Here is a 24394-nt window from a genome sequence, read left to right as displayed (position 1 = left end):
GAAGTGCAAAAAAGTGCTGGATGGATTTGGACTAAATAAGAAACAACTTGGGCACGAATCGTTGACTTAATTTCCAGGACAGGTTTTGGATAAATCCATCCAGTAGTTTTCAAAATATTTGACGTAGAAGCGGGTGCCCCCTGCTCCCAAAATAGCTATATCTCCCATGGTGCTTTCCATAGGGAGGCTTTTCAGAAATGAAACGCCAACATTTTTCTTTTTACTGGATGCAAGCAATTACCGGTGTAATACCAGGGCAATGCAAATGCATCAGGCTAAATGTGGGGAGGGGGAAATACCATGTAAAATTGAAGGGGCTTGGGTGGTCTGGGGAGCCAGTTACAGTTTTAACGTTTTCAGATTATATGGGGAATATCGGAGGAATATTGGGCGAATCTCATTAGATTCCTGCGGCAATAACACAAGACGCGCTTGGAAAAGAAAAGGCATCACACGAATCAAAGAGTGATAGGGAGGTAATGGGAGAGGACCACGGAGGGGAAAAAGCAGCTTTGGGGAGTGTTGGGATCATGGAAAGAGAAGGGGGGCACTTGATGAGTGCCTGTGAGGACTGCAAATATTTTTAAATGTGTAGTTTGTTTCCGTTATCAGGGGAATATCGGTGAATCCGGGAATCGTAAGAGTGGAAAAAAAAGAAAACTGTACTCCTACAGTGATCACATCTACTAGGCAGCTAGTGGGGCCCAAAGAAACATATTGATGCAACATGTACAGTGGCCACGGCTGAAGGCCGTGGCTAGTGGTCCCCAAAGAAACCTATTCAGACCATCCAGCTTATGGCGATTTGGCGATTTGCAAAAAAACAGCAAAATTTGCCTTTTTCCGCTATGGCCGCTATAAATCATTAAATGGGCGCAAAAAGGACACATTAGCTTAATGTGTCTTTTTTACACTAATGCCTCCGCCGCGCTCGCTGCATGAAAGACTTTCATGGAGAAATATAGAATTGGTCCTGTAAACCCCTCTCTCCTGGGGTCATATGACGAGTGAAAAGCAAATAAACTGAGGAACTTCAGTTCAAAGTGTGGACCAGGGTTGATACCTTTGAATTCAAGCCCCTCTGTTTATTTGCTTTTCACATGTCTGCTGGAAGCAGTATCATAGCACCATTTCCATGGAGCTGATCAGGCTCTAGTCCCCCTCCCCCTTCCACACCCCGAAATGTTAGGCTGCAGTGACTCAACCTGGCTGTCCTACAGAGCGTGGCCACACAGAACAGGACACAAATGTTTTTCACTGACAAAGGCCTTGCAGTTACCAACTAATAGCACCACCTGGCAATTCCTATACAAGGTTATGTTAAAAACAAGTCAATACTGTTGGATTTGCGAATGCCTGTTTTTAGCAGGACTTCAGTGAAGGACACTCATAGTGCTTATAAATCAAGTGGCAGAAGGCATTAACTCAGAAGACTGCTTCGAAAATACACTGACGGGACCTTCGGGCTCACAGTTTGATGCTAATGCTTGATAAAGTTATCTCAAAGGTTGAATGTTCCCCACATCACCTCAAACATTCCTGTTTCAATATGCAATACTCTCTACTGTTCATGTTCTCTATTTTAAGATAAAAAATATGTTAAATTATGTATTTTTCAACAATAAAAACTGCCACAAAAAATGCAGTTGTGCGCCTCCATTTTTTCTTTTTTGTGCCGCAAACTTTTCCATTTCATGCCGCAGTATCCTGGAGGATCTGCCTATTGTTGCAACATGTACAGAGACCACGGCCAAAGGCCATAGCTAGCAGGCCCTAAAGAAACATATTGGTGCAACATGGTGGCCATTGGCCTTGGCTGAAGTCCATTGCAAGTGGGCCGCAAAGAAGCCTATTGGTCCAACATGTACTGTGGCGACGGCGGAAGGCTTTGACCATCGGACCTTGAAGCCCATGTCTAGTGGAACCCAAAGAAACCTATTGTGGCTGTGGCCACTGGCCAAGGCTGAAGGCCATGGCTTGTGGCGCACTCTCCATGGCCAAAGGCCAAGGCTACTGGGCCCCAAAGAAACGTATTGGTGCAACAGGTACAGTGGCCAAGGCCAAAGGCCATGGCTAGTAGGACCCAAAGAAACATATTGGTGCAACATGTACACTGGCCATGGCTGAAGGACATGGCTAGTGGGCCCCAAAGAAACCTATTGGTGCAACAAGTGCAGTGGCCAACGCCGAAGGCCATGGCTAGTAGGCCCCAAAGAAAGTACAGTATAGCAAGACCCTTAAACATTTTTGAAGAAATGTTAGCTAAGAGAGAACTAAGGGTTAAAGTGAAATAAACATAGCAGCAAAACCCTTAAAATTCAGTGAAAAAAGCTTGGTTAAGAGAGAGTTAAGGAGTTCAGATTTAACGCAACCAAACCCTTGAAATTCAGCACTCGCATTTGAAGCTAGTCCACCTTAACTTTGCGCCCCTGTTGCGTAGCATATGACCACAATGATGACATCACAGATGACATCACTGGTGAAGTCACTAATTACATCATACATCTTAACTCTCTCTTAACAAAAGTTTTTTCACAGGCTATATATATATATATATCGATCTTACAGATATGTATGAATAGGCTTTTGTCACACAAAGTACCCTCCCACAAATACAAATTACCCGAATTACCAAAAACATGAATCTTTTATCGAAAATGGGGGACGCTTGGTGGAGAGGGGTTGGAAGGTATTACCCAAATTGACCTTTTACAATTGACTTTTGGTCCTAATTGTCCTAATTATAGTGGCCCTAATTGGACTTCTGCACAATTGACCTTTATAGTATTTTAGTTATTTGATGTATGTATTGGGTTGGTTTTGGATTATAAATAATATAAGGGGATTGGGTGGGGGTTTGGGGGGGTTTTCCCCCCGCATATATGTCCTAATTGACCTTTTAAATTAGGTCAATTCTCCCGAAGGTCAATCCTCCCAAGGTTAATTGTGAAAAGGTCAATTAGTATACAACCGGTTGAAGAGTCAGTATGTGTTGTCTCTGCGATAGTTCAGCAGTAATACATACATTTAATACTTACAGTTTTACAAGGGGGAATGTAAAACTGCTTGTGTGGGAGAGCCATGAAACACTTGTGTATAGGCGCGTTATTAATGCCATATCATATCATAGCGATACAGTGTTGAACTGGTAACCCATAATATGTTGGAAGAGTATGGGTATATATGTGCATGGATTCGTTTATAGCACAAACCTAGCTTTGACACAACAGAGTGCTCTACAACAAAGGAATACAGTAACAGTGGACAAAGGAAGGATATTAACACGCACAATTGGAAGGATTTTAACACGGTCTCGGGCCATTATCAAACCGTACAGCCTTTGGATCCTTGTATTGTTGCTAAATTACTGCCGGCAATAATCCGGGAAATCAGCCCAGTTAGAGGAATACTCCCAACATGCATTATTTAATGATGTTGTTATGCATGCCCAACCTCATATATACAGTAGCTCAACATACCGCTACTGCACCATTTTTAATACACAAGAGAGTCACATCTGACTCATTTATTCATTACATCAAAATAGTGGTGGGTAGATGGATATTAGAGATGTGCGCTTTTTCATCCCTTTTCCATGTCTCTGGGTAAAAGGAATATTGTCAGTCGTGAAGGGCATTGCTTGTGCTTCCCTTCGGTGTCAGGTCTCTGGACCGCATTTCTTGGACCACCTCTATAAGAGACCGTCCAGAGAAGGCCACACATAATAGACGGGATGTGCAGCGGGTCCGGGAGGGGGACGTGCCAGTGAAGGTAAGTGGTTTGCTTTGGGCTGGGAGGCTAGGGAAGGGGTGCCTAAAGGGGTCAGGGAAAAGGGGGGAGATCTGGAGCAGAAGAGAAATCAGGGGCTAAGCAAGAGGGGTGTCATGTGAGGCAAGGTGGGACAAACAGAAAAGATGCAGGGGGAGGTTTGGCGGGGAGGCGGTGGCGCATGGCATGATCTAGAACCATTCTAGTCTGTGCTAGAAAACCTTTTTAAAAAATGTTCAGGGACCTTTTAAAATGTTTACCTTCACCCTTGGGATTGAGGTAAAAATTGGAGGACTTCGAAGGCAGTATCCAACCTTGTAATTGGGCGGTATTTACGTTTGAAATATTTGTATTGTGGTTGGCACTGAAACAGATGGTACTTGTGTTGTAAAACCTGTTTTGCCATTACCACCACACCAACAATGAGGCCCTTAGTCTTGATATCATTCTTTAGCACTTCTCTCCAGTGCCTAAATCTTTCTGGGCTTTGGTTTTACATAAGTGACCACAACATAACCAGAGCAGGCAATGTTTTTCTGCAACGATACACCTACATGTAGAATTGTCTTTAGCATACTTTGAGTTATTTTCTCTGGGAGGTTTGCCAAAGATTTGATTTTAAATAATTTTGTCCAAAGACAATGCAATGGAGGTTTTAAACTTCTAAACACTAAGTTGATGGCAGATGCTAACTGCTAGTCAGTTCCAGTTTGGACATTTTCAGACACACTAGTTGACAAGATCCACGGACACCAAGTATAAGGTAAAGGTTTATTTACTGGACCCCACAAGCGCAGGCTCCTTCCTTCAGCAGTCCAGCCCAACCGCCACTGTGGAATCTTGATTGCTGAGGAAGCATCAACATTCCACAGAGCACGAGCACCTTATGACACTAGTCATCTATGAATGTGCGGATCTATCCCAGTGTAGAGAATCTCCTGGATGGTAACTGCAACCGTTGATGACATGAATTTCATTACTTAAAATCTTCCTGATAAAGGTAACTTTAAAGTCGCCTTAAAATACTAAAACTACACAAAATCTAACTGAAATAGGCCAAAATACTGAAAATGAGCAATAGCCACTGGGCTAAAAAAAGAAAAATATATCAACTAATTATCATGGACTTTCATATACCATTTTTTCTGAGTTCAGGTGGTTTACCAGAGCTTGCATGCCATGTGCCTCATTATAAGATCTTAAGAATCTTCTTAGGGTTGGGGCAAGGACTTGTTAACTGACTGCCACGTTCCTTATGCACAACTCAATTCCACGTTTGAGGACCGGCTGCAAAACCACAGGTAGTGTGTCTCTCTGATAAAGTAATTTTTTGGTATATTAAAAAGGGCAAGTCTTTGAAAAACCTAATGGTTACCAAAGACAACTCTTGTATTAACCACATGCCTTACTTTGCAGACTTCAAAAGAATTTTTAGGAGCCTATGACATTCTTCAAGGGAATCTCAAACATGGAGGAAACCGCTTGCTGCAAATGTAAATGGCTCCTGGCCTTTGTCTGAGTCCAGTAATAATGTATGATGCCCCTGCTGGTGATGTTTGTCTAGTAGGTTTAGGTTTCCTGCACTGGGACCTTATCACAATGCCAAGGCGAAGGAAACAGGCATGGAGCTAGGTATGAGAGGTTCCAACCATCCAGGTTTCTGACATTCTGATGGACTATCTTGGAGTCCATGATTATACTTCTATCAAAAAGACCCCTAGTGGAGCTGGCCCAATATTCAACATTGCACAGAGCAGTGTGGGGGGCATCCTAGGGTACTAAGGACTGACTTAAAGCTTTACTGTCTGGCTATCTAGGTAGGGTCTGGGGGTATTTTTGCATCAAAGGCCTTAGTCTTCAAGGTCCCAAGCCACTGAATGAAAATGTGAAGTAGCATGAGTGGGGGGTGGACATAGAAAACCCAGGTGAATCAATGTTTGGTTTTGCCTATAAGCCTAAACCTTCGTCATGTGAAGTAAAGATAGAAACGAGATGGCATGTGAGGAGGGACACAAAGCTTGTCCGTGTTGTTTGGTTATTTACCCACCCATTGATTGCCCATGACCATGTTAGTCTGTATGTCCATTGCCATCCAGTACCTGCCCCTGTCTCCCCAAAATACATCCCACTGGGGTCTCTTTGAGCTAACTCTGTGCTTTCTGATCAGCCTGTTGAAAGGTAATTGCTCAATTGCAGCTGAAACCAGCTTCTGGTATAATAAACCTGTCCTTAGCAAGAGTGATTTCAGGCACTAGATTTTGAATTCAAAGACATTGGGCCTCATTACAAGGTTGGAGGTAGCCTTGCTGGTGAAACCGGCAAGGCTACCTCCAAACCGGCAAGAAAATATGGCACCCGCGAATGGGCAATTACCGGGGTATTCTGACCCTGCCGGACCCAGTAATTGCCCTTTCGTGGGTGCCAGAGCTGCTATGGCTCAATGGGAATGGGGAGCCCTCTACCACCGGCACGGTTCATTACCATGCCGGTGCTACAGGCTTGCTGTGCTCGCGGGTGCCTTTCATTCTGCCAGGTCAGACATGGTGGAATGAAAGGCACATGCGAGCACAACTCGGAGTTTACCAGTCCGGATACAACGGTACCGGTAAGCTTACCGGTACCATTGTATCCAGACCGAGAAACTCGTAATGAGGCCCATTGCATGTGAGCCACGCCCAGCGTCATCTTTTAGTCTGCAGGCCCTGCATGTTTTTGGGCTTTACTTGATCCTTTCCTGCATGGCTCATTGGCCCCTAGCCCCGCCTCTGCTGCTCTTATATGTTTTTGCTGAGGCAGAGCATTGGCAGGGGCTCACTGAGACTAGCCAAGGAGAACCTGTGCAGCATTTTTAAGCTCCATCACCAGACTTTCATGACAATAAAAACAAGACCTTTAAAAAATAAATAAAAGTGCATTTTTTACTCTTACGTTCCTGAGGTAAATGCACAATTCTGCGTATTGAACTAAGTTAGTGACAGAACACCAGCATTCTCACACGCACAGCGCCAGTCACAGATGAATCTTCATGGCAGAAGTACATACCCATGAAGCTAATGAAACCTGTTTGTCCTAGAGACATGGGTGTGTAAAGGAAATGTTTAGAGAGGTGATGAGACATTGGGCCTCATTACACGGTAGGAGGTAACCATGCCGGCATTCGCGGCATGGCTACACCCTTACTGGGTACTGGGTCCGGGTAGGCGGTATGGGGACTTACCGGGTCATTCCGACCCTGGAGGACCCGGTAAGTCCCCAGTCCAAATACCATTCCCCAGTCCCATTTGAGCCCCAATAGGGCTCAATGGGAATGGGGAAGGAGCTAATAACGGTACCGTAATTTGCGGTACCGTCATTAGCTCTGAAGTCCCTCAGCGGGTCCCGTCTTTAACGTCTGGTCAGACCAGGCGTTAAGGACGGGACCCGCTGAGGGATCTCGTAGTAGGGCGCCAAGGGATTACTGGCACCGGTGACGTTACCGGTGCCGGTAATCCCTTAGCGCCTACCGTGTAATGAGGCCCATTGTAACATTTATATGACTATAATTACACACCACACAGACAAGGAACATTTTAAAGTTATATTAACCTCCATCTCTTCTTTATTCTCTATTATGCCAAAGATGTCAGTTTCAATTTGGTTTGGTATAAGGATCAGACCTACACAAAACAAAAGAGGTGATGGCTGGAAGGTTTGGAATGAATCCTAACCTCAGGCATTGCTCTGGGCAACCCTCCAGACCATTGTTCTTCGCCTGCCAAGCCATTACAAAGAAGGAAAGACAATATGCACATCAGGCTTGGTCCCACCCCAAAAGGGGCAGTCCAGCCCAAACTGCTTGGTCACATCCCTTTTGCACGAGACCACAAGCATCCCCAAACATGTTTCAGCCTTATTCGGCCTCATTAGTGAGCAGTAGCTTTAGTCTCTAGGCCCAGCAGGCACGGGGCCCACGTCTGGGCATACCCGTCCCACTTGGAGTGATTTACACAAAACAAAAGAGGTGATGGCTGGAAGGTTTGGAATTAATCCTAACCACTGACATTGCTCTGCACAACCCTCCTGACCATCGTCCTTCACCTGCCAACCCATTACAAAAGGGGATAGACCATATGCAAATCAGGCTTGGTCCCAGGATCAGACCTCCCTTACTTTCCCCATGTGTGAGAAACTCGTCCTTCCTGCGTAATCTTGGAATTCTGTAACTTGTAGAATGAATGGGAAAGAACAACAGAAGGATCAGAATTCCAAGAAAAGGACAGGATTGAATGATCTTCTCATGCTCTGTAAGGGGAAACCTGAGAGGTCTGCAGGATTTCTGGGCAAGCATTGTTCTTATTCCTGTGAGGTTGTTGACCTGAAATGCTTCAGCCTAATATTGAAACGCACTGGACCAGAATGGTATTTAGCAGAGCTATCTAGTGTCCCCATACATGGGTGAATTGTCATAGAGTCCTGTTTTTCTTTTCACTGTAAAATTTGTCCTTTTGATTTTCCAGTGTTTAAATGCAGGACTGCAAATCCCAGAATACAAAGAAAAATGACAACAGTTAGGCATTGCATGGGAAAATGTTAAGATCTGGTTTTGGAGGGTCGTAGAAGAACTTTTTTTTCATAATGGAAATGAAGGCTGAAATGAGGACAAGACCTCCCAAGCCAGAGTCTCTTGGGCTGCATGGGAGAAGGAATGATTTGCATCAAAGCTCACCCTGTCAAGGAATGTGTGAGAAAAGCATTTATTAAATGTGGTGCCCATAAAGTATATTTCGTTAAGTACTTCACAGAAGCATGGCTAGGTTTTGGCGCAGTTCCATTAAGGTTGTAAGAAGGGAGTGAGTTAGCTTTAAAATGCATGTCCGTCCGCAATATGGATTATTATGATTTGAACTATTTGGTAGCGTAAATACCATTGTTTAGAGGGTTGGTGAGATTGTAGTAAAATATCAATGTCTATAAGGTTCATGCATTCTCTTCTTCAGCCAGTCTTCTCAGCGCGTGACTCTTGTTTCTGTGACGTCACCAACTTCTCTTTCGCTCTTTTCATGTTCCTTCTGGGACCTCCTCCAAGAGATTATCATCTCTTCTGGGATACATCTGATAGGGTTCTCTTAGTGGAAGCTTTTTCTCTGAGTTTGAACGCGGAATAGTCACAACTGCTGGTGTCACACATGACACAATTTCAGGCCACCAGCATATAGGTAGTAGGGGGCGAGACTTCCTGCAGAGGCATTTGCACTTGTCAAACTAATGAAACAATCACTGGGGAGGTGAGGATGTGGTGAGGATGGTAAGGGATATGGTGATAAAAAGCCACAAATCAGGTGTTATTTCTTCTATATATGAAGTCTGCGAACATCTCAGATGTCCAGAGACATTCCTGTGATGTTCACGAACATGAATATTTCTGCATTACAGGGTCAGTGAAAGCAGTTTGTGGATGGGTTATTACTTTACCGCCACACAATTAAACTACATGAAATTTTGCAATATCATTTTAGACCTGACCCTGAATAGTTCTGCAAAGTGTGTTGCTGTTTCGCCAAGAGGGAACAAAATTAAAGGGGGGTGGGGGGGTCCTAAAATATTTGAAAGGCTTATACATTGGGTGCCATTTGACAAATCTGCACAAAAGTTTGCAAAACGATTTTAGACCCAGATTTTTATGTTTTTGCAAGGTTTGGTGGGATTTTGGCAGGAGGGGGTAAAATTAGAGGGGGTCTCAACATTATTTGATGGCTTATAACGGGCTACTGGCCATGACCACAAGTGACCGGCAATGGGGTTTAAGTGGGCATGGCCACCAGGAACTGGCTATGTGGTAAAGTCTTTCGAAATTGGGATAGGTTTGAATGGGAAAAAAATTCTTCTTGTGACGAAGTGCTGGACAGGATTGCAGCAAACATTTGCAAGGAGCATCAGCAACGACCTCAAAGCAACCAGTCATGTCAGCAGGGGAGGACGAGAGAGACAGCAGAGGAGAATAGGATGGTCTTGCTTGATGAGCTGCTTCCGGAACTTCAGGTGGCCCGGGTCAAGTTTGAGAGGGGCAGGGAGGCCATTTGGGAGGTTATCTTTGATGTCCTGGTTGTTAGTCTTAGCAGTGCATGGTGGTGGTGGGAGTTATGGTTGCTTAGTTTACCATAACTGGTGAATTTCTGGGGGTTTTCCGTTTTACTTGTAACCATAACAGAGTTTTTTCACTGAATTGCATAGGTTTTTATTAGTGCAACTTAACCATAACGTCCCTTTAACAAAGTTTTTCACTGAATGTTTTTATATATATGTCATGTCGGACTATCCACATGAAACACTCACTAACCATAAACATTTATTTAGGGATATTTGCAAAGCTAAACAATGAAAGCTGTTGTAGAGAGCATCAACACATGCGTTGCTGCAAATAACAGCTTGTTTCATGGCTGTGCAGATGGAAGACTTTTGGTTCAAAAAGTTTCAAAGGAACATATTTTTTTAAGTTGAGGTTCGGTCAGACAAGCAGAACGAGCTTGCGCCTCTAGTCCCGCCAATGACAGAAGGTGAAACTGTCAGGTGGACGGGTTTGATACCTTTGGAGTACCACTCAACCACACATCTGAAATTGCTGGAATGTGAAATGCCTGAGTTCAGATCTATTTAAGTGCAGGAGCCGATTCATACATCTTTTTTCATGAGTAACTACTCTGTTCTCCTGAAAATAGTTCTACATTCCATGTGTGTATGCTACTACCTATTCACAAATTCAGTTACAAATGATTCATGGAACAAGGCACCTTGTGTGAACGTGCTCATTTATGGGTAACTTACATGACATGAGTATATGACACGTTTCTTAGTACCAGGACAGCAAAAAGTATGTCAGGGAGGTGTAAGGTGATGGCATAGAAAATGTCACTCAAATTCATGACGTGCGTGTGTATTCAGGATCATTTGCAAATGCTTTGCCCACACTTATCAGCAAACTAGCTTACAACCAAGTGATCTGGTTGTTAGTGAGGAAGTACACAATCTGCTGTAAAATTAGCATCAGAACGTCTGTAGGAAGGGAAAAAGGTAACGACAAAAGGAAAAACGAATACAAAAAAAGAACTTTAAGATATGCTTTTTTACAGTTCTCAGTGCATCCATGCGGGGCCTATTCATAAAAACATTTTCTAGGAATAATTGTGACATGTACCTGGGGCAAATCTCAGTTACACCAGTGTAATACGCGCATATACTATTAGACAGAGGCCCGAAGCAAAGGTGCACTTTGGTTGAATTATAAGTCACAAAGCACTGCAAAGAAAGCTTAATTGGATTATAATATTTAGATAATGTGATGCATGAAACTTTGGGATATAAAATTAACCCAAAGACAGGGCCTCATTACGAGGTGGGCGGTAAGGGATTACCAGCACTGGTAAGGGCACCGGTGCCGGTAATCCCATACCGCCCTACTACGAGTTCCCTTTGCAGGTCCTTCCTTAACGCCTGGTTGTTTCAGACGTTAAGGACGGGACCCGCAAAGGGACTCTAGAGCTAATAACGGTACCGCAATTTGCGGTACCGTTATTAGCGGCTTCCTCATTCCCATTGAGCCCTATGAATGGGGAATGGCCCTGGTGAATGGGGAATTACTGGTCCCGCCAACCTTGGAATGGACCGGTAATTGCTTCATTCACCAGGGCAGAGTCGGAACGAGTTTGGAGGCAGCCTCCAACCTCGTAATGAGGCCCTATTCCATACCTTAGGTTTGCCATGAACATATTATACTTTTTGAATTCCTTTTCTAAAAACGATTTGAATTTCAGCACATTGGTGCCATACAGGTCAGTCCATCCTTATGCCTTAGCCACTTATTTGCTTACGGGCTCATCATTCGCATAAGGTTGCATACAAGTTAGTAACACTGTTCACTTCAAACCTAGGCGGTGGTGTGTGAGAATAGAAACTGCAATTAAGCACAAACAAGTGTAGTTTCAAGTGTACTCATAGAAGCCAAAATGTGTCTAAGCAACAAATGTTAACACAATTATATTACAGTATAGACCGATATACTCTACACTCCTATTCAATGTGTGTATGGTTATAAATATTCTGGGTAATTAGATGTGTTAGGAAAGTATGCTGAAATTATTTTGCGGTGCAGAGGAGAAAATGCCAACAATGGCATATGGGCCGCAACAAAATGGAACAAACTGATAAAGTTCCCAAATTAGGGGAACTTGCGTACCCTGAGCACTTTCTGAGGATCAGAAACTAAGCCAAACTTTTTATAAAACTCGCTGACCCAATGAATGGGCAGCTGTAACATTCTTTACGTAGGTTGTAGCACTTCTTAATCTGAAATTATATAGCACCATACATATTCAAAATGACAACTTGTTTTTTTATTATAAAACATTTTATTCCTATTGCCCAACGCGTTTCGAGATTTTCACTCTCTTGATCATGGGCTTTATTCAAATGATATCTAAAAAAATATCAAATAATAAAGTTTTAGGTAAATTGTACAGAATGATTCAAAACCACAATGTCATATAATCTAAATTTCAATGTACCTAGAATTAATGTAATCTTCTAGGTGCTTCAGAATTATATTCAATATTCAATGGTACAAATGATATCTGTGTACAACAAAGTTCAATTATATCGTGGAACATCATTGTGATAACAATAGCATATGCAATGCTTATGTGGCTAAACAAAGATAAAGTAGGTACATGGTCGTGGATGGTTAACTACCGATACAGTGAGTATTTAGTTGTTTAGAGATGGGAAACTGCCAACCTTAGAGGCATTCATAAAATGGAAAATGTCACTTCCTTTCTGTTTTCAGTCCCCAAAAAGCAGGATCAGTGGGTCAAAAGTGCAAGAAAAAACTTGGTGTAAAAATCTAAGCTGTACTGTAAAACAGGCCATTAGACAGTGCTAACCAACCAACATAAAAATAAAATTGAAAATGGCTCATCCTGTTGCTTTGCATTAATGTGTACGGTATAATGGAGGAAAACCACGTGGTGGTAAGATCTAAAGAGAAAAAAAGTATCATGTTGTGGATGATAGGGAATGGGCACCTATGTAAGTTAGAATCTTGGAATAATGGATATGATATGGTATGATAGGATATGGCATTTATAACGCGCCTATGCACACGTGCTTCAAGGCGCGACGAGGCAAGGGAGGGGAACAGAGGGAGGACAGACAACGATCCTACTAGGCCAGGTGTCATTGAGATCGCACAAGTGCATGGGAAGGGGGCAGGGACAGTGCAGTACAAGATGATAACAATAAGTAAGTAACGGCCGAAATGTGGCAAGTACAGTGCAAGATGATAACAATAAGTGAGTAGTGGCCAGCACGTGGCAAGTCCATGGGTAAGTGCGGGCAACAGGTGTCAGGGGCTGATAGGGGGACTGTAGGGAAACAGAAACAGTCCCCGACTGCAGGGTTTGCCAGGTGGGCAGTGCAAGTGTGAGACAATGGCAGGGGAAGGACCTGGGCCCGAGATCAGAGGGTGTCCAGGTAGCCAGTGTGGTTCAGGTTTCAGCCAGGAGGTCAGCAGAGGTGAGGAGGAGAGAAAGCAGAACTAAAGAGAAAGGTTTTGAGGTGTTTCTGGAACCGGAGATGGTTCTCCTCAAGTTTAAGGGAGGCAGGGAGGCTGTTCCAGAGGGAGGCACCAGCCGAAGAAAGAGATCTACCACCAACTCGTTGCTTGGAGAAGCGACTGACCCTGAGGGAGTTGGAGGCGGATGAGCGGAGAGCTCGAGAAGTAAGGTATTTAGGAAGGGAGAGTTGAAGATATTGAGGACCCAAGTGGCCCCACTTCGAGCCTCCTCATTGGCTGAGGGGCTGCCACGCCCCCCGCCGGGGACAAAGGCCGATGAATCCTGACGGAGGGATTCCCGGCCTGGTAACGACTCAGTGAGGGCCAATCAGAATGGCTATTTCATTCTGATTGAGCCCTCGCTGGGTACTAATAAAAGTGATAGCCTTGTCATGTTTATCTGATAGCCATAGTCATGTTTATCTGATGTAAGTGATACTTGGAAATGATCACCAAATCTCATATTCTCATATGTGTCACAGTAGGTGAGATGGAATAAATATATTAAAGTCATATAATCAGCTGTAAATGGCTCCTACACTGATGTACCAATCACAGTGAAAATCTACACCTATAATTCACAGATCCTCAATTCAAGGATTGTTTAGTGGTAAGAAGCCCCATATACGACCATGGTTGTCAACTTCAACATCATACGCATGGATACATGGTCCTCACTGTCTCTGAAGAGTTCACAATATCCAAAGCTATGTACTTTTTGTTTAAGATTCATTAATTCATAACATTGTATAAAATTGATCAAGTCCTTTTTAGCCACAATCCTGCTAAACACGATAAACCTCTTAGGTGAAGATTGATAAATGGTCCTCACTGTCTCTGGAGAGTCACAATCTGCATAGCTATTTACTTTTTGTGTAAGATTCATACATGAATAACATTGTTTGTAATGGCTCAAGTTCTTTTTAAATGTCATCCTCTAGGATACAATGAACATCTTAGGTCCAAAGGTGGCATAAGAGATAAGTATGTTGTGCTATTAGTCTATACTGCCTCAGGTGAGTTCACATTCTAAACTCCTAGGTTTGCAATCTGCAGGAATAGGCAGTACATTCTGATAAACTGAATACTAATGGCCTCTATCACAGAAATGGACCCACATAGAATTCTTCATTCAGTCCCAATGGTGCCATTGAGTCTAACTGCTTGTAATTATATTACAACCAGATGTTCTTAGTCCACATTATGCTTGTGAATTGAGACAGTGAAAGAAAACATTCCAGTGTGGCATGCAATATTCCTGGGAGTATGGTTTCACCACGCTAGACCATCAGTACTGATGGCAAGTTGTCCATTTTTGTGAACAAGGTGTAATTGACACATTATTTCACAGTAGTAAGTTACCACTGATTTCCGTGTGAATCCTGTTTGTAAGTTCCAACCAGTCACTGGTGTGAGTTGCAACAAGAGTACCTTATGTTGTTATATTAAACCATTTATAAAGCGCAAACTCTCACCGCAACGGGCATCATGGCGCTAAGGCAACACTATTCTGAGACAAAGAAAGTCAAACACCAAAATCAGAAATTAGACTGCAAAAAGCCAAGTTTTCATCAGCCTGCATAAAGCTGAGATGATCCTCCGTAAGACGAAGGGGCGTGGGCAGAGAAATACACAACCGTGCAGCGGCAACAGAAAAGGAGCGGCCCCCCACAACGGTCATGTCTAACATGTTGTACCAAAATACAACCTGTATTTGCCGACCTCAAGGAGCGAGCCGGCACATACTGCAGCGAAATTTCTCCTGAATGAACTCAAGGCCAATACCATAAAAAGCACGGGCCACAATGCACATTGCCTTGAACTTAATACCGCTGGCCACCGGGAGCCAATGCAGCGATTTGAGTACACCTGAAACAGAGATGGACCAAGAGATGCCTGTGGCAAGCCGTGCCGCAGAGGTCTGCCGAATCTGCAGGCACCGCAGTAGATAGACCGGTTGGCCCAGGTATGATGAATTGCAATAATCCAGTGAGCCAGCAACCAGAGACAAGACCACCAGTAGGCGAAGTCCAATGGGAAGAAAGGGGAGAACTTTACAAAGAGTGTGAAGCTTAAAGCAAACCCATTGACAGACAGAGCTTATTTGAGGGAGCATGGAGATGGAGGCCGAGAACTTCACCCCCAGATTTTTTACTGCAGCGACTGGCTGTGGCACAAGGCCCAGCTCGCACGGCCAAAAATCAGCTGACCAGAGAGGAGTCTCAAGTGGAGCCCCAAAGACCAAGACCTCGGTCTTGTCGCCATTGAGCCGGAGCCAGTTGGCGCACATCCAGACCGAGATATCAAAAAGGCAACGTCGGCAGCGCTCCGCTGTCGATTGCTGCGCCAAATCAAGGCGCATCAGAATATGGGTGTCGTCAGCATAAGAATAACACCTAAACCCAAAGGAATGTACCAAGGAGATCAAAGGCAGAAAATACATATTAAAGAGAAGGGGAGAAAGAGCAGATCCCGGAGGGACTCCCCAAGTCAAAGGACAAGGAGCAGAGATAAATGGGGAAAGGAAGAGAGACTGGAAAAGATCAGCAAGGAAGGAAGAGAACCATTTCAGAACCTGGTCAGAGATCCCCACTACAGCTAGTCGCTGGACCATCAATTACTCCAAAAATTAGATTCTTTGTGCATTAGGCCCACAGTAGCGCACGTTTCCATGGGCAAGTCAGTTTTCTTTGTTAATATAATCATTTTCAGACATGCGTGCGACATGCGTGCGTACAGTTTTGAGTTAACCATGCTTTGGACATTGTTCTTTTCTAAGGACCATGTCCAGTCGTAGGTTAAAGCCATGCGTGGGCATTACTGACATCTGTTATAACTACCACATGCAATTGGTATTCCTCTCAATTGAGACCTTACTTGCTTTGTGTGCACTGCAATTCTAAAAGTTCTAATTATTTTAAACAAGCACTTATTTGTAGGATGGAAATAAACTTTCCTGATTTTCTCTAATATCTCTTTTTTTCTGGAACAGTAAAAGAAGACATTACTTGAGTAACATATGACTATTTATTTTAAGACCTGTACATTCTTTGGTACACCATACATACACCTATTACTTACCAGCCATAGAGCTGTAAATGAGACACTAAAGGCACTTAAAAAAATATGTGATGACATTACGCAGTAATGTGCATTATAATAAATAGTGTCACAATGGTCATCTGAAATGTCTCTGAGGCATAAACACTCGTTGGAAGTCCCATCCTATGGCACTTTAAATCACAGTATTTGCTCCCAACATGTCTCAGCCAAGGAGGGCAGACCGAGGTCCTAAATTCACATATCTGTCATAAAAGCACCATGTGAGCGAGACTGTGCAAGGTGGTGTGAGAGTTCACAACCGGGCCTCATTACGAGCATGGCAGCCTGCCATAGAGCCACGGCTACCGCCATCCTTGCTACCAGCACCGCCTCCCGCGATTTGTGGGTGGCGGAAATGCCAGGCTCCTGATCCCCATTCTGCACCATAGGGCAGAATGGAGGTGGGGAGCATGTTTGCACCGGCACCGTTGATAGTGGTGCCGGTGCAATCACGAGTTCTGCTCACGGGTGCCGCACAGCCCGCCAGTTAAGACCTGGCGGGCTGTCAGGAACCCGCGAGCAGCACTCGTAATGCAGCGGTACGGTATGAACGGTGCCGGTGCATTAATGGCACCGTTCATACCGTCACCGCCTACGTTATAATGAGGCCCATGTCTGACTGTTGTAGGAACTCTCGGAAGGTAGTGTTCTCTGCTGGCCACTGGCGTAACAGGGGCCCCCGCAGCCCCCGCGGTGTGGGGGGCCCCACCAGCACATGGCTGGGAGGGGGCCCCAGTAAAAAAAAAAAAAAAAAAAAAAAAAAAAAAAATTCTAAAAAAAAAGTTTCTTTTGAAATTCACTGCATTCATAAAGAACATTTCAGTAACAGAAATAATTTCTTTATGACGGCAGAGTGACTACAAAAAGAAACTTTCTTTTTGAAGTCTGAGGGCCCCCGTACCCCATGACATGGAAGACCCTAGGCTGGAGGCCTCCATGTCATGGGGTGGGGGGGTGGGGAACCCTATGCCTTCAAAAAGAAATTGTTTGTTTTTGAAGCCACTCAGCCATCATAAAGAAATTATTTTGATTATGGTTCGGTCCTTAACTGAAATAATTTCTTAATGAAGTTATAGGCCCTCATTACAACTCAGGCGTTAAGGGTTAACGCCACCGTTAACCCTTAACGCCTGATTCCCACCTTAACGCCTGCTTTTTGCAGGCGTTAAGTTCCATGGTGCTAAGGCACCTTGGTGCTAATTACGGCACCGTAATTTACGGTGCCGTAATTAGCGCCTTCCCCACTCCCATTATGCCCTATGGGGCAAAAATGGGAATGGGGAAGGGAAAATGGGAAATGGGGATTTACCGCCCCACTCACCTTGTAATGGGGCGGTAAATCCGCCATCCACCATGGTGTAAACGTAGTTTACACTATGGTGGTAAAGTTGGTGCACTTAGCACCTCAGTTGTAATGAGGGCCATAGTGACTTAAAAAAGAAACAATGGGGCTCATTCTGACCATGCCGGTCCGGAAACAACGGTGCTGGTAAGCTTACAGGCACTGTTGTTTCCGGACCGGCATATTACAGGTCTGCCTGGTGGGGTTGCCGTGCCCGACAGGTCTGACCCTGCCAGGCACAGCAGCCACGGTAGGCAGACCTGTCACGGAAGCACCGGCACCGTTAACAATGGTGCAGGTGCTTCTGTGTCCCCATTCCCGTGGAGTCTGGGGTTTAACGAAATTACCGGCACCTGATTTCCCAGCCGCCGGACTTGAAATAGCACGGTGGCACCGGGAAGTCAGGCCACAGTAATTTTTTATGGGTCTGGCGGCAACCCGCCGGTAGCACCGGCACGGTTACCGCTGGACCCGTAATGAGCCCCAATTTCTTTTTTAAGTAATAGGGCCCCCTCTCAACTCCATGAGGTGTGCGTGTATGAGTCTATGGTGAAAGGGTGCACACTCAAATGTATAGCCGGCTGCCTGTGTGTGTATGGTGAAAGGGTGCACACTTAAATGTATGGGTGGCTGTGGGGGTGTGCCTGCATGGTGAAGGGTGCACACATAAATGTATAGGTGGCTACCTGTGTGAGTGTATGGTGAAAGGGTGCACACTTAAATGTGTGGATGACTGGGTGTGTATAAGGTGAATGGTGTGTGTGCTTGTGTACAGGGGCACAAGAAAACCTTCATTTCGGGGGGGGCTAACCCTTCAAATGTTGGGAAAGGCGCTAACTTCACATGCAGTGGGGAGGGGGAAACTTATTTGTGTGGGCGCATCCAAATTATTTACGCATTTTAATGAGACTATTCTAGTGCAGATTTAATGTTACAAGCAGTTAACTCTCTCCTATAAGTCTCCTGTTCCCTCTCTACCCTTCCAATCACTCCCCTGGCATGCAAGTACTAAACCCACATCACGATTTCAATCGCCTAAACAATGTGGAATTTGAATGCAGGTACTAACAGTGAAATGATTTACGTTGGTAATTGCTGTGTTCTTGTTAACAGCAAAAACCAGGTGCCGTTTAAAATCTGTGTCCTGTTCGATCTGGCAACTGCTCTAAAGGTTAGCCAAGTTGAGTCAATGTAGCCCAAAATGTCAGGGGGGGTAGTGCTGAAGCCCAGTCAACTCAATGGTGTTGCGCTACTACTTGTGTTTAATGCCTTGCTTACTCCTAGCCCTATTCTTCCTCGTCCCAGTACTTATATACGAGGTAGTACGTGTGTTTGAGGCACACTGCCTCATACAAAAGTACTGGGAAGAGGTAGAGGTACATGGAGGTAATGCCTGATTTAGCTACCTGTAATCTTCATCACTCCTAGTCCCACTGTTCCTCATCCCAGTACTTACCTATGAGGCAAGGAGCCTCATACGAAAGCTCTGGGACAAGGAAGAGGGACACAGAGGTAATTCTGGGCCAAGGAGCTGATTGTGGAGGTTGGGGTGGTGGGTGGGAGGGAGAGTGGATGTGTGGGGGGGGCAGGATTGTGTGATAAATCATAATGGTTGTCCATGTCCAGGCTAAGCAGGCATGATATGTGGTATTAGTGGCTAGAGAGGCATTTTGATTTAGCCAGTCTAGTCATTCCTCAGTTTGGTATGACTTTCTTTTAACTGGACATTTCTGATAAAGTAGTCCTGCTAACTTTAATTACCTGGCTAGATTGGCATTTGGGTGCTGCCAGTCTAGCCATTTCTTACTGCGGCATTGTATATTTTTCTGGGCATCTGTGATAAAATGATATGATGTGATTCAAGTCATTTATAATGCGCCTGTACACAAGTGTACACAAGGGAGGGATGATAGAGGGAGGACAAGACAAACAATCTCACTAGGCCTTGTATCATTGTGAGAACGAGAAGTGCAAGGGAAAAGGGAGCAGGGAAGTGCAAGTGAGAGGGGAGGGGAAAACAGGGCAGCAATGCTCTCAGTAAGTGCAGCCAGGGCAGAGCAGCTATTGGTTGTGCAAGGAGAACAATGGACTGCAGGGTTACAGTTACAGCCCCTAAGTGCATGGTAGGCCCGGAGGCAGTGCAAGGGTGACCAATCAAGAAAGAGCCTGGACTCAGAGAGACTCTGAGGGTAGCCAAGCAGCCAGTCAGTACAGCAGACATGTAGGTCAGGTAGGTCTGCAGGGGGGAGAGAGAGCGAAAGCAGCAGAGAAGAGGAAAGCTTTTAGCTGCTTCCGAAACTTCAGGTTGTCCGCCTCAAGTTTGAGAGGGGCAGGGAGGCCATTCCAGTTGGAGGCACCAGCAGAGGAGAGAGGTCTACCCCCACTCTCTGCCTGGAGAAATGTCTAAGCCATAGAGAGTTGGAGGTAGCTGAGTGAAGGGTTAGAGAAAGAAGGTATTTTGGAAGAGAGCATTGGATTTAGTTTTGGCACTGGCCCCAGAAAGCCTTGTGGGCAATGCAAAGGTTCTTGAACTTGATCCTTGCAGCCAGTGGAGAGATTTCAGGGTTGGAGAAATACAATCCCAGGGCTTGAGGCCAAGGCTAACTCTTGCAGTCCTGTTCTGGATTATTTGCAGATGAAGGAGACTAGAGGAAGACAGATTGAGAAAGTGGCTGTTGCAGTAGTCCAGCTTAGAGACAGTGAGCTTCTGGTGGAGAGTGAGAAAGGGAAGAGTCCCTTTGAGGAGGAGCAGCTGGTAGTGGGACTTCTTGGTGATGTCCGAGATGTTAGGAGAGAAAGAGAGTGTGGCGTTGAAGATGACACCAAGTTTTTCTGCCTCGCAGGAAGGCAAAGGAAGAGGGCCCAAGGTGGTCTGCTATAGTGAGAGAGGAAACACAGTGGCAAGGGTCCCAATGAGAAGGATCTCTGTCTTACTGGCATTAAGGCAGAGATTGTTGGAGGCGCACCAATCCTGAATCGTGGATAGACAGTCAGGAATGAGCAAGAGAGGAGAGGAGGATGAGGGGAGCCTGAAGGAAAGCTGAGTCATCTGCACAACACTGAAAGTTAGAGGATAAGGTAGAGATCAGGGAGGCCAAAGTGGCCAAGTAGAGGTTGAAAAACCAGCGTGAGAGGATAGAGCCCTGGGGAATGCCACAGGTAGAGAGAGGTGGCGGAGAGAATGGGACCACGATCGACCTGGGAGCGGAGTGGCGGTCCAAGTGGAAGTAGGTCAGTCACTCTAGGGTCTGATCTGTGATGCCCAGGTTCTCACAGAGTCGATTGATCAGGATGGCGATGTTGACCCTGTCGAAAGCAGAGGAAAGATGAAGGATAAGAATAGAAGGAATGCTGGAATCAAGGTTAGAGAGCAGCACAGGTGTTAAGGAGAGCAGTTTCCATGCCTCTGGCAGCTCTGAAGCCAGACTGATGGTCATGGAGACAACCAACAGATTCAGTGTGGAGAGTAAGCTGGGAGATGGCAAGCTTTTCCAAGAGTTTGCTCAGGAAAGGTGGAGATTGAGCGATAGTTTTCCAGCAGGTAGGATCAGCAGACTGCTTCTTGAGGAGTGGGTGCACAAGGGAGTGCTCAAAGGGAGAGGGGAACATTGCAGTGGCGAAAGAGTGATTACAGAAATCGGCCAAGGCTGGAGCGAGGGTGTCAATATGGGCTTTGATGGTTCTGGAGGAGCAGCGGAGCACCTGTTTGGACGACACTTTCATAGATCAGACTTGTCTAGAAACCTTGTCAGGTGTTGTCAGAGAGAAAGAGGAAAAAGGAGGAGGAGAGAAGAGATGGCCAAAATGGGCCGAGAGAGGAAGAGGACATAGAGGACAGGATGTCCTGAGATTTAGCAGAGAAATGAGAGGCCAGAGCTGAACAGAGGGCATGGGAGGGAACAGAAGAGGTATAGACCACAACAGGATTGACCAGTTCCTTGCAGATTTTAAAGAGTTTGGCCATGTTGTTCGAGGCCATGGAGACACATGCTTTATTGTGTGCTCTCTTCTTGATGAGTGTTATTGCTTTGACTGGCATTTTGCTGAAACAGTCTAGGTTTGTCTAAATGTGGCCTGGCATTCTGTACTATAATGTTATTACGTGTTTACACTGGTCTACATTGTGCACCCAGTTGGAAGCATTAATGTTCCTGTGCACTGTTGGTGACTTGCATGTATTGGATTGTGTTACCCTACAAAACAATTGCAAACACTCTGGCTTTATAGCCAATTTATCTCAGAAAGTGTGCTGTATATTGCATTAAAACACATATTTATATCTTTTTCCTAGTGCAGTGTGCGGCATACCCCTTCAGCAGCACGTTCATGCGTATTGTGCAAGCGTGACAGTCTAGGCCGGCCCAGAGTGTGGCGCAACCCGTGATTTGTTGCCGAGTTGGGGGGCCCCCTCAGCATGGCTCGCAGGGGGGCCCCCACATTTTGTGTTACGCCACTGCTGCTGGCTGATATGGGCTGTGCATGTTCTGTTCTGCTCTGCTTTTTAACAAGTTTAGGATTTGCCATTTGAACTGCTTGTGATTGAACTTATCAGTTAGATGGAGATCATGCAAGTCTAATGCCATTGCGTTTTATTATGAGGTGGACATGCTATTGATTACCCCATTAAAAAATCTGTGTGTGTCTCAAACACAAAGAGGCAGACCATATTCGGGAGATCCTCATCTTTTATTTATTGTAATGTTTTCATTTCATTTGTGCTTTGTTTTAAGCTAATTTAGAACATAAACAGGGGAAGAAAGAACAGGGTAGTACATTGAAGCAATCCAGGCATCAAACAGAATAGAATGCATCCCTATTTGACAACAAAGCATATCGGAGAGTAAGGAAACACTGTAAGTGCATCATTGCATCATTGGTTGGGTCTCGGGATCTTTAAAGTTGCACTTCTCAGGCTATGTCAGGGGCCAGGTGGTGGTTCTCAGGAGTGGCTGGACGAGGAGCTCTGCGTGGCTATTCTAGGTGTCCAGGAAGAATGAATTGAACAATGTTGTTTTAAGGGTTCACTTAAATATTTTGTAGTTGCTTCGGGCCTCATTACACGGATGGCGGTAAGGGTTTACCGGTACCGGTATTTTACCTTTACCGGTAAAAGGATTTACCGGTACCGGTAAAATACCGGTACCGGTAAACACTTACCGCCTTACTACGAGGTCCCTTTGCGGGTTGGGGAATTTAACGCCTGCTTTTTGCAGGCGTTAAAAACCAACCCGCAAAGGGACCCAGGGAGCTAATTACGGTACCGCAGTTTGCGGTACCGTAATTAACGCCTTCCCCATTCCCATTATGCCCTATGGGGCAAAAATGGGAATGGGGAAGGGCAATGGTGGAAGGGGGAATTACCGCCCCGCCAACCTTGGAATGGGGCGGTAATTCCCCTTTCCGCCAAGGCGGTGCCAGTATTTTACCGGCATGAACCATAGCGCTAATAGCGCCATGGTTCGCTGCCATCCGTGTAATGAGGCCCTTCGTCTCTAAGAGAAGTGGGGAGATTGTTTGGGTTCTTGCGAGTTTCAGGAAGAATGGTTGAACAAGGAAGAACCCACTATAGCTCCACAGAGGCTCATGGCCTAAGCCTGGCTAGAGTTCCCCACTCATGTCTACTTACAAAGTAACCCCTCTCAGGAAAGAGCTAATGCTCCTTGCCCATCCTGCAAATAATTCATCTACAAAACAGGCACAAGAGAACACATCAATTGTTGAAATACTGACCCTTTGGTTGTTGCTTCAGGTTAGTGAGGGTTATTCTGCGCCCTCCTTAGTATTCCCTAAATCATGGAAAGTTTCTCTTTTCTTGATCTTTTTTTCTTTTTCCTTCAGCTGTCTCTTCAGCGGTCCAGTAGTTTTAAGGATTTCGTGAGACCAAAGCCAAGCTCCCCACTGGTGACTGACAAGGAATTCAACTTAGAAACGGACGTAAGTTCATCTTCATTCTTACATACGGTCGCATCTCTGCTACATTGACAACACTCGAGCCATGTTTGGCATTACTTTAAGACCTTAGCAGCAGAACGAGATATCGAAATTGTGCAAAATCTGCGTGTTCGAATCATAGTAAACAAGGCTCAACTTCTTCTTTTCCTTTTAAGCTGGTCAAATGAGAACATATTGGGCTTCATTACGAGTTGGGCTGTGTTCTGGGTGTAAATCTGCCGGAATGCCGCCCAAAAGAATTACTGTTACCACCACTTGGTGCGGTGGAATTACCGCCAGATAACAAGTGGCAGTGGCAGAATTAATACCACCACTTGGGCTGGTGGAATTACCGCCAGATAACAAGTGGCAGTGGCAGAATTAATCCCCATTTTTTGAGAGTCCATTGGACTCTATGGGGCATTTCTAGCGGAACTACTGCTGGTGCAATTACCACTGTGGACATTTCCGCCGATTTTTACAATTGTTGGTGGAAAGTGGGAGGCTTTACCTCCCGCATTATGCTGCAGATAAATCCCCCACTTCAGGACCATACTCATAGTTTGGCAGAGCGGGAAAAGTGGCAGTAATTCCGATACCACCTATTTTTTCCCACAGCGCCATACTCGTAATCAGCCAATTGGAGAAATAAAATGTTGTGTAAAAAC

General features: G+C 45.0%; 1 protein-coding gene across 1 annotated transcript in view; it reads left to right on the top strand.

Moving 5' to 3' along the window:
* Positions 1–24394, top strand: part of SASH3 (SAM and SH3 domain containing 3) — a 516850-nt gene that overhangs the window by 218052 nt on the left and 274404 nt on the right. The window contains exon 2 of the mRNA XM_069612974.1: positions 23634–23729. Within this exon, the coding sequence (XP_069469075.1) occupies positions 23634–23729 (96 nt within the window). The remainder of the gene's footprint in view (positions 1–23633; positions 23730–24394) is intronic.

This window comes from Ambystoma mexicanum, chromosome 5p (genome assembly GCF_040938575.1).
Source record: "Ambystoma mexicanum isolate Mex_15411 chromosome 5p, UKY_AmexF1_1, whole genome shotgun sequence".
In the NCBI taxonomy this organism is placed as follows: domain Eukaryota; kingdom Metazoa; phylum Chordata; class Amphibia; order Caudata; family Ambystomatidae; genus Ambystoma; species Ambystoma mexicanum.
The sequence above is the reverse complement of the archived record's forward strand: the minus strand, read 5'-3'. Positions and strand labels throughout refer to the sequence as shown.